Here is a 15419-nt window from a genome sequence, read left to right as displayed (position 1 = left end):
ATGGAGGGCCAATAGAGCCCTGAGTACCAGGCCATTAGGACCTGACAGAGGGCCAATAGAGCCCTGAGTACCAGGCCATTAGGACCTGATGGAGGGCCAATAGAGCCCTGAGTACCAGGCCATTAGGACCTGATGGAGGGACAGTAGAGCCCTGAGTACCAGGCCATTAGGACCTGATGGAGGGACAATAGAGCTCTGAGTACCAGGCCATTAGGACCTGATGGAGGGACAATAGAGCCATGAGTACCAGGCCATCAGGACCTGATGGAGGGACGATAGAGCCCTGAGTACCAGGCCATTAGGACCTGACGGAGGGACAATAGAGCTCTGAGTACCAGGCCATTAGGACCCGACGGAGGGACAATAGAGCCCTGAGTACCAGGCCATTAGGACCCGACGGAGGGCCAATAGAGCCCTGAGTACCAGGCCATCAGGACCCGATGGAGGGCCAATAGAGCCCTGAGTACCAGGCCATCAGGACCTGATGGAGGGCCAATAGAGCCCTGAGTACCAGGCCATTAGGACCTGACGGAGGGCCAATAGAGCCCTGAGTACCAGGCCATTAGGACCTGATGGAGGGACAGTAGAGCCCTGAGTACCAGGCCATTAGGACCTGACGGAGGGACAATAGAGCTCTGAGTACCAGGCCATTAGGACCTGATGGAGGGCCAATAGAGCCCTGAGTACCAGGCCATTAGGACCTGACGGAGGGACAATAGAGCTCTGAGTACCAGGCCATTAGGACCTGATGGAGGGACAGTAGAGCCCTGAGTACCAGGCCATTAGGACCTGATGGAGGGACAATAGAGCTCTGAGTACCAGGCCATTAGGACCTGATGGAGGGACGATAGAGCCCTGAGTACCAGGCCATTAGGACCTGATGGAGGGCCGATAGAGCCCTGAGTACCAGGCCATCAGGACCTGATGGAGGGACGATAGAGCCCTGAGTACCAGGCCATTAGGACCTGATGGAGGGACAATAGAGCCCTGAGTACCAGGCCATTAGGACCTGATGGAGGGCCAATAGAGCCCTGAGTACCAGGCCATTAGGACCTGATGGAGGGACAATAGAGCTCTGAGTACCAGGCCATTAGGACCTGACGGAGGGCCAATAGAGCCCTGAGTACCAGGCCATTAGGACCTGATGGAGGGCCAATAGAGCGCTGAGTACCAGGCCATTAGGACCTGATGGAGGGACAGTAGAGCCCTGAGTACCAGGCCATTAGGACCTGATGGAGGGACAATAGAGCTCTGAGTACCAGGCCATTAGGACCTGATGGAGGGACAATAGAGCCATGAGTACCAGGCCATCAGGACCTGATGGAGGGACGATAGAGCCCTGAGTACCAGGCCATTAGGACCTGATGGAGGGCCAATAGAGCCCTGAGTACCAGGCCATTAGGACCTGATGGAGGGAGAATAAAGCCCTGAGTACCAGGCCATTAGGACCTGATGGAGGGACGATAGAGCCCTGAGTACCAGGCCATTAGGACCTGACGTGGTCCATATCATTTCTAATTCCAGTTCATTCAGAAAGTAAACCAAATCACAATTCCACATTTTCCTCATTGAAGATAATTGGAATTGAACTTTCAGTGTACTTCCTGAATTGAAAACAGACCCCAACCGGATAAATAGCATCAACATTGAGAGGGTATTAACCCTCTAGAGTCTAAGCCAGGGGAGGGAGTTTCTAAACTAACATATGGAATTGTTTTAAGATGGTCATACCAAGGATCATTTAGCTATTTCATTTGGAATTTTAGGACCCCATAAGCTACAAACAAAAAAATATTTAAACAATTATTGGATGAAACATTGAATTTGGCATTACCACTATTAGCCAATAGAAATGCATTGAATAACAGAGTCACCACATGGAACAACAGATAGCCAATAGGAAGTTTGTTCTGAAGTGTCTGTCCTATATCTGAGAGATAAAAAAAAAAAGATCAGGAAACACACAATTTATTTATTTATATACAGTAGAACATCTACCTCATTCAAGGGGTTTTCTTTATTTTTTTATTATTTTCTATATACTAGTGAATGAAATAACTCATATGGAATCATGTTGTAACAAAAGAAAGTATTAAACAAATCTAAATATATTTGAGATTCTTCAAAGTAGCCACAGTGGTATTCACTTAATCAGCTTCATGAGGTTGTCACCTGGAATGCATTTTAATTAACAGGTGTGCCTTGTTAAAAGTTAATTGGTGGAATTCCTTTCCTTCTTAATGCATTTGAGCCAATCAGTTGTGTTGTGAAAAGGTATGGGTGGTATGCAGAAGATGGTCTTTTTCCAAATAGACCAAGTCCATATTATGGCAAGAACAGCTCAAATAAGCAAAGAGAAACGACAGTCCATCATTACTTTCAGACATGAAGGTCAGTCAATACGGAAAATTAATTACTTTTAAAAGTTTCTTCAAGTGCAGTCGCAAAAACCATCAAGCGCTGATGATGAAACTGGATCTTATGAGGACCGCCACAGGAAAGGAAGACCCAGAGTTACCTCTGCTGCAGAGGATTAGTTCATTAGAGTTACCAGCCTCAGAAATTGCAGCCCAAATAAATGCTTCACAGAGTTCAAGTAACAGACACATCTCAACATCAACTGTTCAGAGGAGACTGTGTGAATCAGGCCTTCATGGTTGAATTACTGCAAAGGAACCACTACTAAAGGACACCAATAAGAAGAGACTTGCTTGGGCCAAGAAACACGAGCAATGAACATTAGACCGGTGGAAATCTGTCCTTTGGTCTGATGAGTCCAAATTTGAGATTTTTGGCTCCAACCGCCGTGTCTTTGTGAGACTCAGAGTAGGTGAACGGATGATCTCTGCATGTGTGGTTCCCACCGTGAAGCATGGAGGAGGTGTGGGGGTGCTTTGCTGGTGACACTGTCTGTGATTTATTTAGAAGTAAAGGCTCACTTAACCAGCATGGATACCACAGCATTCTGCAGCGATACGCCATCCCATCTGGTTTGGGCTTAGTGGGACTATCATTTGTTTTTCAACAGGACAATAACCCAAAACACACCTCCAGGCTGTGTAAGGGCTGTTTGACCAAGAAGGAGAGTGATGGAGTGCTGCATCAGATGACCTGGCCTCCACAATCACCCGACCTCAACCCAATTGAGATGGTTTGGGATGAGTTGAACCGCAGAATGAAGGACAAACAGTCAACAAGTGCTCAGCATAACATGGGAACTCCTTCAATACTGTTGGAAAAGCATTCCAGGTGAAGTTGGTTGAGAGAATGCCAAGAGCGTGCAAAGCTGTCATCACGGAAAAGGGTGGCTACTTCGAAGAATCTCAAATATGAAATATATTTGGATTTGTTTAACACTTTTTTGGTTACTACATTATTCCATATGTGTTATTTCATAGTTTTGATGTCTTCACTATTATTCTACAATGTAGAAAATAGTAAAAATAAAGAAAAACCCTTGAATGAGTAGGTGTGTCCAAACTTTTGACTATACACAAATGTCGGATATTTATTATTTACACAACTGTCGCATAATATGCGTAATAATTTAGGCATTTCCTACGAAGGATTGTTAGCTATAACCAGGACTGTCAGTATAAAATCTACATTTTTGGCAAGCCATCATTGCGATTCCTCCTGCACATAGCGATTCCTCCTGCACATAGCGATTCCTCCTGCACATAGCGATTCCTCCTGCACATAGCGATTCCTCATAGTGTATTTATGATCACGGTTGAACACTATTACCTCTCCATGGTATTTCACTCTGCATTGCTGGGAAGGGCCCGTAGAAGAGAGTATTTCACTCTGCATTGCTGGGAAGGGCCCGTAGAAGAGAGTATTTCACTCTGCATTGCTGGGAAGGGCCCGTAGAAGAGAGTATTTCACTCTGCATTGCTGGGAAGGGCCCGTAGGAGAGAGTATTTCACTCTGCATTGCTGGGAAGGGCCCGTAGGAGAGAGTATTTCACTCTGCATTGCTGGGAAGGGCCCGTAGGAGAGAGTATTTCACTCTTAGTCTACACTTGTTTACGAACCTCGGATTATAGTGTGAAGACTGTAAGAGTTTTAGAAGGTGTAGAAGTAATTATACAGTGTGAATAGATTTACACTATCAGACAAACTACATGGCCAAAAGTATGTGGATAATGGGCATTAATATGGAGTTGGTCCCACCTTTGCTGCTACAACAGCCTCCACACTTCTGGGAAGGTTTTCCACTAGATGTTGGAACATTGTTGTGGGGACTTGCTTCCATTCAGCCACGAGAGCATTAGTGAGGTCGGGCACTGATGTTGGGCGATCTCGATAATCCATTTCTATATGGACCTCGCTTTGTACACGGGGGCATTGTCATGCTGAAACAGGAAAGGGCCTTCCCCAAACTGTTGCCACAAAGTTGGAAGCACAGAATCATCTAGAATGTTGTTATATGCTGTAGCATTAAGATTTCCCTTCACTGGAATTAAGGGGCCCGAACCATGAAAAACAGCCCCAGACCATTATTCCTCCTCCACCAAACTTTACAGTTGGCACTATGCATAGGGGCAGGTAGCGTTCTCCTGGCATCCGCCAAACCCAGATTCGTCCGTAGGACTGCCAGATGGTGACGCCTGATCCATCACTTGATTGGAGCAGTGGAAATGCGTTCTGAGTCCAGTGGCGGCGAGCTTTACACCACTCCAGACGACGCTTGGCATTGCGCATGGTGATCTTAGGCTTGTGTGCGGCTGCTCGGCCATGGAAACCCATTTCATGAATCTCACGACGAACAGTTCTTGTGCTGACGTTGCACCAGAGACTGTACGGACCTCAGTAGTGAGTGTTGCAACTGTGTGGCCTACCACTTCATGGTTGAGCCGTTGTTGCTCTTAGACGTTTCCACTTCACAATAACAGCACTTACAGTTGACCGGGGGCAGCTCTAGCAGGGAAGAAATCTGACGAACTGACTTGTTGGAAAGGTGGCATCCTATGTCCGTGCCACCTTGAAAGTCACTAAGCTCTTCAGTACAGGCCATTCTACTGTCAATGTTTGTCTATGGAGATTGCACGACGGTGTGCTCAATTTTAAACACCTGTCAGCAACGGGCGTGGCTGAAATAGCCGAACCCACCAATTTGAAGGGGTGTGTCCACATAGTACACTACATGGCCAAAACTGTATATGAGAGAGGATTGTGGTCCGCTCTCCACGGTGTCCCCAGAAAAATAATGTTTCCGGGTTTCAGGGATACAGTACTTTTCAACCCAACTTCCGTTTCCTCTGAAAAAACAGACGTGTGGACTGCGCTTCAGCTGCTTTTTTTTTTTTTACACCTGCTACAGTTACTCTCTTACCCAGTCAGCGTTCTGTAGCTCGTTGAGATCTCTGACTGGTTCCTCTCTCGTGTCACCCTCCATCCGCCGCAGGTTCTACAGGAGGAAGACAGGAAGAGGAAGACAGGAAGAGGAAGACAGGAAGAGGAAGACAGGAAGAGAGAGATTGTAACACACTGTGGGAGATATTGTTATGCAGAGAGGTGTTGTTATGCACTAGAAGACCAAAGGACAGAGCTTCAAGTTCCTCAAGTGTCCACTTCCCTAAGGATTTAACATGGTCCACACACACCTCAATGTCCACTTCCCTATGGATTTAACATGGTCCACACACACCAACACAGTCGTGAAGAGGGCACGGCAGCACCCCTTCGCACACTCACTAGACTACATACACTGAATGTACAAAACATTAGGGACACCTTCCTAATATTGAGTTACACCCCCTTTTGCCTTCAGAACATCATCAATCGTCCGGGCATGGACTCTACAAGGTGTCGAAAGCGTTCACAGGGATGCTCGCCCATGTTGACTCCAATGCTTCCCACCGTAGTGTTGGATGTCCATTGGGTGGTGGACCATTCTTGATACACATGGGAAACTGTTGAGTGTGAAAAATCCAGCAGTGTTGCAGTTCTTGACACAAACCAATGCACCTGGCACCTACTACCACACCCCTGTTCAATGGCACTTCAATATTTTGTCTTGCCCACTGACCCTCTGAATGACACACACATCACAATTGTCACAAGGCTAAAAAAAAATCCTTCTTTAACCTGTCTCCTCCCCCTTCATCTACACTGATTGAAGTAGATTTAACAGATGACATCAATAAGGGATCATAGCTTTCCCCTGGATTCACCTGGTCAGTCTGTCATGGAAAGAGCAGGTGTCCCTAATGTTATGTTCACTCAGTGTATTATAGACACACTACATTGACACTCCCACAGAAAACCTACACACATTCACACACTTTTACACTCAGAATTTGCTGCTGCTGTTCTACTCTTATCATCTATCCTGATGTCTAGTCACTTTACCCTGCCTTCATGTACATATCTACCTCAAATACAGTTGAAGTCGGAAGTTTACATACACTTAGGTTGGAGTCATTAAAACTCGTTTTAACCACTCCACAAATTTCTTGTTAACAAACTATGGTTTTGTCAAGTCGGTTAGGACATCTATCTTGTGCATGACACAAGTCATTTTTCCAACAATTGTTTACAGACAGATTATTTCACTTATAATTCACTATATCACAATTCCAGTGGGTCAGAAGTTTACATACACTAAGTTGACTGTGACTTTAAACAGCTTGGAAAATGCCAGAAAATGATGTCATGGCTTTAGAAGCTTCTGATAGGCTTAGTGACATCATTTGAGTCAATTGGAGGTGTACTTGTGGATGTATTTCAAGGCCTACCTTCAAACTCAGTGCCTCTTTGCTTGACATCATGGGGAAATCAAAAGAAATCAGCCAAGACCTCAGAACAATTTCCAAAAGCCTGAAAGTACCGTGTTCATCTGTACAAACAATAGTACGCAAGTATAAACACCATGGGTCCACGCAGCCGTCATACCGCTCAGGAAGGAGACATGTTCTGTCTCCTAGAGATAAATGTACTTTGGTGCGAAAAGTGCAAATCAATCCCAGAACAAGAGTAAAGGACCTTGTGAAGATGCTGGAGGAAACAGGTACAAAAGTATCTACATCCACTGTAAAACAAGTCCTATATCGACATAACCTGAAAGGCCGCTCAGCAAGGAAGAAGCCACTGCTCAAAAACAGCCATAGAAAAGCCAGACTACGGTTTGCAACTGCACATGGGGACAAAGATCACACTTTTTGGAGAAATGTCCTCTGGTCAGATGAAACAAAAATAGAACTGTTTGGCCATAATGACGATTGTTATGTTTGGAGGAAAAAGGGAGAGGCTTGCAAGCCGAAGAACACCATCCCAACCATGAAGCACGGGGGTGGCAGCATCATGTTGTGGGGGTGCTTTGCTGCAGGAGGGACTGGTGCACTTCACAAAATAGATGGCATCATGAGGCAGGAAATTATGTGGATATATTGAAGCAACATCTCAAGACATCAGTCAGGAAGTTAAAGCTTGGTCGCAAATGGGTCTTCCAAATGGACAATGACCCCAAGCATACTTCCAAAGTTGTGGCAAAATGGCTTAAGGACAACAAAGTCAAGGTATTAGAGTGTCCATCACAAAGCCCTGACCTCAATCCTATAGAACATTTGTGGGCAGAACTGAAAAAGTGTGTGCGAGCAAGGAGGCCTACAAACCTGACTCAGTTACACCATCTCTGTCAGGAGGAATGGGCCAAAATGCACCCACTTATTGTGGGAAGCTTGTGGAAGGCTACCCGAAACGTTTGACCCAAGTTAAACAATTTAAAGGCAACGCTACCAAATACTAATTGAGTATGTAAACTTCTGACCCACTGGGAATGTGATGAAAGAAATAAAAGCTGAAATAAATCATTCTCTACTATTATTCTGACATTTCACATTTTTAAAATAAAGTGGTGATGCTAACTGACCTAAGACAGGGAATTTTTACTAGGATTAAATGTAAGGAATTGTGAAAAACTGAGTTTAAATATATTTGACTAAGGTGTATGTAAACTTCCGACTTCAACTGTACCTTATTATCTATCCTGATGCCTTGTCACTACACCCTGCCTTCATGTACATATCTACCTCAAATTATATGGTAGTGGCACTTCCTGTATATAGCTCCACATTGATCTGGTACTTCCTGTATATAGCTCCACATTGATCTGGTACTTCCTGTATATAGCTCCACATTGATCTGGTACTTCCCGTATATAGCTCCACATTGATCTGGTACTTCCTGTATATAGCTCCACATTGATCTGGTACTTCCTGTATATAGCTCCACATTGATCTGGTACTTCCTGTATATAGCTCCACATTGATCTGGTACTTCCTGTATATAGCTCCACATTGATCTGGTACTTCCCGTATATAGCTCCACATTGATCTGGTACTTCCTGTATATAGCTCTACATTGATCTGGTACTTCCTGTATATAGCTCCACATTGATCTGGTACTTCCTGTATATAGCTCCACATTGATCTGGTACTTCCTGTATATAGCTCCACATTGATCTGGTACTTCCTGTATATAGCTCCACATTGATCTGGTACTTCCTGTATATAGCTCCACATTGATCTGGTACTTCCCGTATATAGCTCCACATTGATCTGGTACTTCCTGTATATAGCTCCACATTGATCTGGTACTCCCTGTATATAGCTCCACATTGATCTGGTACTTCCTGTATGTAGCTCCACATTGATCTGGTACTTCCTGTATATAGCTCCACATAGATCTGGTACTCCCTGTATATAGCTCTACATTGATCTGGTACTTCCTGTATGTAGCTCCACATTGATCTGGTACTTCCTGTATATAGCTCCACATTGATCTGGTACTTCCTGTATATAGCTCCACATAGATCTGGTACTTCCTGTATTTAGCTCTACATTGATCTGGTACTTCCCGTATATAGTTCCATTCTTGCGTATTTTATTTTATTCCTCGTGTTACCATTTTATTTTTAAACTCTGCATCGTTGGGAAGGGCTCGTAAGCAAGCATTTCACAATACAGTCCACACCTGTTGTAACTAACCGCCAGCCAGCAGAACAAATCTTAGTGTGTTAACGTTATATTGGAGTGTTCTTACTCACTACAACTTGCCCAAAGTAAGTTGGCATGACAACCTAAGGAATATGGAAATGAGTGCCAAGGACTGATATGCATAGACATGCATGGAGTGAGTGTATACAGCACTCTAGAAAGCAGGCAGCTTCTTGAACAGATGATGACCAAAGCTTACAGTGGATATGTAGGGAAATGTTTCTCATTTCTTACATGTCATTTTGTTCTGGTGTACTCTAAGTCCCAGCGTAGTGATTTCCCCCAGAAAATAACATTAACTTCAGGGTTTACTACTACATTCCTCCCCTACAACCCTGAATATCACAGAGTTAACCTGTCAGGAGCCGGTATTCTGGTCCACTACGCAGGTCATACAAAATAACTCTCCGTGTGAATCTCTAATCTGTTGAAACTCTCCCGTGTGAATCTTTACTGGCTCAATTAATTGAAATGATTTCTAGCAGTAAGTACTAGCATTAAGTAGGCTAATTCATTTGGTCAAGGAACCATTCTGATTAGGCTGAGAACTGGACACAACTTTCTGGTCAAATATGGATAAACTGATTACAAGCAGCTTTGTCTCCTTTTGCCATTCCTGGTTGAGATGGTAATATTCTGAGCAGGTCTGCAGAATATGAGATCATTCTAGCTAATTGATCAGTTGAACACTTCTTTCTACTGGTAGAGCTGTTGATCAGACTCCAGGCCTCTCCAACACCCATTATGTCAAACTGCTGCTGAGTCAGGAGCGTTCACCTCTCTAGTGTGTCAGTGATTGGGTGAATATCTCTAGTGAGTCAGTGATTGGGTGAATAAACGTGTGAGGGGCGTTCACCTCTCTAGTGAGTCAGTGATTGGGTGAACAAACGTGTAAGGGGCGTTCACCTCTCTAGTGAGTCAGTGATTGGGTGAACAAACACGTCAGGGGCGTTCTCACCTCTTTGGCACTCCTGATCTTCTCCAGGAAGGTGCGTAGCTCTCTGGTCTCGGTGTAGAGCGCCCGACACACAGCCTGGTAGTGGTTAGGGGCATCAGAGGGGCTGGGCAGGTGGGACGTACACAGCTGGAGGGAAGAGGGACGGAGGACAAAGTCACACACTGATAATAACATAAGGTATACACAAATCATTAGTGGAAGGAGATCGAGAAGACAGCCCAGAACAGAGTGTGATGGAGAGAAGTTGTTGATGGCTGATGTTCCCTGGGGAGCAATGGGCCCTAGCCAGTAAACCATGATGTTCCCTGGGGAGCAACAAGCCCTAGCCAGTAAACCATGCTGTTCCCTGGGGAGCAACGGGCCCTAGCCAGTAAACCATGATGTTCCCTGGGGAGCAACGGGCCCTAGCCAGTAAACCATGCTGTTCCCTGGGGAGCAACGGGCCCTAGCCAGTAAACCATGATGTTCCCTGGGGAGCAACGGGCCCTAGCCAGTAAACCATGCTGTTCCCTGGGGAGCAACGGACCCTAGCCAGTAAACCCTGATGTTCCCTGGGGAGCAACGGGCAACGGGCCCTAGCCAGTAAACCCTGATGTTCCCTGGGGAGCAACGGGCAACGGGCCCTACCCAGTAAACCCTGATGTTCCCTGGAGAGCAACGGGCCCTAGCCAGTAAACCCTGATGTTCCCTGGAGAGCAACGGGCCCTAGCCAGTAAACCCTGATGTTCCCTGGAGAGCAACGGGCCCTAGTCAGTAAACCCTGATGTTCCCTGGGGAGCAACGGGCCCTAGCCAGTAAACCCTGATGTTCCCTGGGGTGCAACGGGCCCTAGCCAGTAAACCCTGATGTTCCCTGGAGAGCAACGGGCCCTAGTCAGTAAACCATGATGTTCCCTGGGGAGCAACGGGCCCTAGCCAGTAAACCATGATGTTCCCTGGGGAGCAACGGGCCCTAGCCAGTAAACCATGATGTTCCCTGGGGAGCAACGGGCCCTAGCCAGTAAACCATGATGTTCCCTGGGGAGCAACGGGCCCTAGTCAGTAAACCCTGATGTTCCCTGGGGAGCAACGGGCCCTAGTCAGTAAAACATGATGTTCCCTGGGGAGCAACGGGCCCTAGTCAGTAAACCCTGATGTTCCCTGGGGAGCAACGGGCCCTAGCCAGTAAACCATGATGTTCCCTGGGGAGCAACGGGCCCTAGCCAGTAAACCCTGATGTTCCCTGGGGGGCAACGGGCCCTAGTGAGTAAACCCTGATGTTCCCTGGGGAGCAACGGGCCCTAGCCAGTAAACCCTGATGTTCCCTGGGGGGCAACGGGCCCTAGTGAGTAAACCCTGATGTTCCCTGGGGAGCAACAGGCCCTAGCCAGTAAACCCTGATGTTCCCTGGGGAGCAACGGGCCCTAGCCAGTAAACCCTGATGTTCCCTGGGGAGCAACGGGCCCTAGTCAGTAAACCCTGATGTTCCCTGAGGAGCAACGGGCCCTAGTGAGTAAACCCTGATGTTCCCTGGGGAGCAACGGGCCCTAGTGAGTAAACCCTGATGTTCCCTGGGGAGCAACGGGACCTAGCCAGTAAACCCTGAGGTTCCCTGGGGAGCAACGGGCCCTAGCCAGTAAACCCTGATGTTCCCTGGGGAGCAACGGGCCTTAGCCAGTAAACCATGATGTTCCCTGGGGAGCAACGGGCCCTAGTCAGTAAACCATGCTGTTCCCTGGGGAGCAACGGGCCCTAGCCAGTAAACCATGATGTTCCCTGGGGAGCAACGGGCCCTAGTCAGTAAACCATGCTGTTCCCTGGGGAGCAACGGGCCCTAGTCAGTAAACCATGATGTTCCCTGGGGAGCAACGGGCCCTAGCCAGTAAACCATGATGTTCCCTGGGGAGCAACGGGCCCTAGCCAGTAAACCCTGATGTTCCCTGGGGAGCAACGGGCCCTAGCCAGTAAACCCTGATGTTCCCTGGGGAGCAACGGGCCCTAGTCAGTAAACCCTGATGTTCCCTGGGGAGCAACGGGCCCTAGTCAGTAAACCCTGATGTTCCCTGGGGAGCAACGGGCCCTAGCCAGTAAACCATGATGTTCCCTGGGGAGCAACGGGCCCTAGCCAGTTATCCATGATGTTCCCTGGGGAGCAACGGGCCCTAGCCAGTAAACCCTGTTGTTCCCTGGGGAGCAACGGGCCCTAGTGAGTAAACCCTGATGTTCCCTGGGGAGCAACGGGCCCTAGCCAGTAAACCATGATGTTCCCTGGGGAGCAACGGGCCCTAGTGAGTAAACCCTGATGTTCCCTGGGGAGCAACGGGCCCTTGCCAGTAAACCCTGATGTTCCCTGGCTAGGGCCCTAGCCAGTAAACCCTGATGTTCCCTGGGGAGCAACGGGCCCTAGCCAGTAAACCATGCTGTTCCCTGGGGAGCAACGGGCCCTAGCCAGTAAACCCTGATGTTCCCTGGGGAGCAACGGGCCCTAGCCAGTAAACCATGATGTTCCCTGGGGAGCAACGGGCCCTAGCCAGTAAACCCTGATGTTCCCTGGGGAGCAACGGGCCCTAGCCAGTAAACCATGATGTTCCCTGGGGAGCAACGGGCCCTAGCCAGTAAACCCTGATGTTCCCTGGGGTGCAACGGGCCCTAGTCAGTAAGCCATGATGTTCCCTGGGGAGCAACGGGCCCTAGCCAGTAAACCATGATGTTCCCTGGGGAGCAACGGGCCCTAGCCAGTAAACCATGATGTTCCCTGGGGAGCAACGGGCCCTAGCCAGTAAACCCTGATGTTCCCTGGGGAGCAACGGGCCCTAGCCAGTAAACCCTGATGTTCCCTGGCTAGGGCCCTAGTCAGTAAACCATGATGTTCCCTGGGGAGCAACGGGCCCTAGCCAGTAAACCATGATGTTCCCTGGGGAGCAACGGGCCCTAGCCAGTAAACCCTGATGTTCCCTGGGGGGCAACGGGCCCTAGTCAGTAAACCATGATGTTCCCTGGCTAGGGCCCTAGCCAGTAAACCCTGATGTTCCCTGGGGAGCAACGGGCCCTAGCCAGTAAACCCTGATGTTCCCTGGGGAGCAACGGGCCCTAGTCAGTAAACCATTATCATCAGTACAAAAATATTATTTTGAACACGGAAAACCTTACCAATACCACGTTAACAATTGACCAATTAAGTTGCTTTTATAAACAGCAGTAACACTAATTACACCTGTTGCTACTAGGCTACATTTGAGTGATTATGTAATAACAAATCAATGGCTAGTGAACTCCAGACCATTGATCTAGGTGGTGTTTCTATGAAGAGAACTGTATTTTACATGAAGGAATTCAGAAAATAATGATAAGTAGTCTCTTTCTCCATCATGAACATGGAATTCATATCCTTTAGTTTTTAGAGGAGGCAGTCCAGCCAAGAAGGGTACAATTGCAGCCCGCAATTCGGGGCGGTCCTGCATGTGGGCGGTCCTGCATGTGGGCGGTCCTGCATGTGGGCGGTCCTCTTAATACTTCTATTGGTCCATTTCTAAGCTATGACTCCGGTACACAGGCAGGAGAGGTCCAGTACACCAGGACAGATCCAGCACACCAGGACAGGTCCAGTACACCAAGAGAGGTCCAGTACACCAGGAGAGGTCCAGTACACCAGGACAGGTCCAGTACACCAGGAGAGGTCCAGTACACCAGGAGAGGTCCAGTACACCAGGACAGGTCCAGTACACCAGGAGATGGTAATGCACCATAACGTTGGATTTCAACCGCCGATAAACTCCACAGAAAAAAGAGGCGGGGCGACAACAGTAGCTAACTAGGTCAACCGTAGACCCGTTGCCCACTCCTGCCAGTCACGTTTATTTTTTAGGGGGGGGTAACTCATTTCAATATTTTCATATAGATTTTTGCTTCTATCAATGTAATTGTTTCATTTCCAATCCCACTCATATTTTTTGTATACACACACAAAAATAAATACAAAAATAAATATACACCCCTCCCCCAAAAATCTGAAAATATTCAGACCCTTGACTTTTCCCACATTTTGTTATGTTACAGCCGTATTCTAAAATGGATTCAATTGTTTTTTTTTTACTTAAATATACGGCAAGACCTGAAAATGGCTGTCTCGCAATGATCCACAACCAATTTGACAGAGCTTGAAGAATTCAGATTATTATTATTATTATTTTTTTTTTTAAATGGGCAAATGTTGCACAATCCAGGTGTGTAAAGATCTTAGAGACTGACCCAGAAAGACTCCCAGCTCTTAGAGACTGACCCAGAAAGACTCCCAGCTCTTAGAGACTGACCCAGAAAGACTCCCAGCTCTTAGAGACTGACCCAGAAAGACTCCCAGCTCTTAGAGACTGACCCAGAAAGACTCCCAGCTCTTAGAGACTGACCCAGAAAGACTCCCAGCTCTTAGAGACTGACCCAGAAAGACTCCCAGCTCTTAGAGACTGACCCAGAAGACTCACAGCTCTTAGAGACTGACCCAGAAAGACTCCCAGCTCTTAGAGACTGACCCAGAAGACTCACAGCTCTTAGAGACTGACCCAGAAAGACTCCCAGCTCTTAGAGACTGACCCAGAAGACTCACAGCTCTTAGAGACTGACCCAGAAGACTCACAGCTGTAATCACTGCCAAAGGTGATTCTACAAAGTATTGATTTAGGGGTGTGAATAATTATGTAAATTAGATATTTCAGTATTTCATTTTCAATAAATTTGCAACAATTTCTAAAAACATGTTTTCAGTTTGTAATTTTGGGCTATGTTGTGTGGATGGGTGAGAAAAGGGGTATGAATACTTACTGTAAGTGCATGACTAGCAAAAAACTGACATTTAAAAGCTGTGACCCTCCACGATACGCTGCTGTGACTAACAGGTCTTGCTAGATACCTGACTTGTCATGCCAAATGATGCATTCAAGGAGGAGTTGGAAAATGTAATTCGTCTGGTTTTAAGTCTTTGTTATTGTGCATGTCACCACCCAAAACAGGAATGCCTGAAACAGCCAGGTGAGGGGGCTTTGTCCCAAGCGGCACCCTTATTCCCTATGAAGTGCACTATTTTTGACCAGGGGCCATAAGGAATAGGGTGCCATTTGGGACATAAAGGTGTTATCTTTCTTCTTCCTCCTCTGAGGTAAACTGACAGCAGCGCAGCCTGAGTGTGGACACCACATTACAAATCCATTTGCTGGGTATTTCCATGGCTGAGTCCTAAATGGCACCCTATTGCAGGGGTTCCCAAACGTTTTCACTCAGGGACCCCATTCCAGCATTGGGGAAGATCCCCCCCCCCTGCGTCTATTTCTATCGGCACAAGCACTGTTCATGACACAAACTGTTGACACATGACACACACCCTTCTTGTTGGTGGAGAGAAATCTGCAGGTTTAAAGCTTATTTTCTGCAATTCTACACATTATCATTTTTTCTCCCCAATTTCGATCTCTTCTTATCACTGCAACTCCCC

The 15419-nt window shown here is 47.1% G+C and overlaps 1 protein-coding gene across 4 annotated transcripts in view; it reads right to left on the bottom strand.

Annotated features, from left to right (window-relative positions):
• LOC106589129 (protein spire homolog 1) overlaps positions 1–15419 on the bottom strand; it is a 111473-nt gene that overhangs the window by 48305 nt on the left and 47749 nt on the right. For all 4 annotated transcript variants that reach the window (XM_014178832.2, XM_045709471.1, XM_045709470.1 and 1 more), the window contains exons 4-5: positions 9960–10085; positions 5338–5412 (exon numbers count right to left, since the gene is read on the bottom strand). In XM_014178832.2, coding sequence (XP_014034307.1) covers positions 5338–5412; positions 9960–10085 — 201 coding nt within the window. The remainder of the gene's footprint in view (positions 1–5337; positions 5413–9959; positions 10086–15419) is intronic.

The sequence above is a fragment of the Salmo salar genome, chromosome ssa27, assembly GCF_905237065.1.
Source record: "Salmo salar chromosome ssa27, Ssal_v3.1, whole genome shotgun sequence".
Taxonomy (NCBI): domain Eukaryota; kingdom Metazoa; phylum Chordata; class Actinopteri; order Salmoniformes; family Salmonidae; genus Salmo; species Salmo salar.
This window is presented reverse-complemented; position numbering and strand designations above follow the sequence as displayed.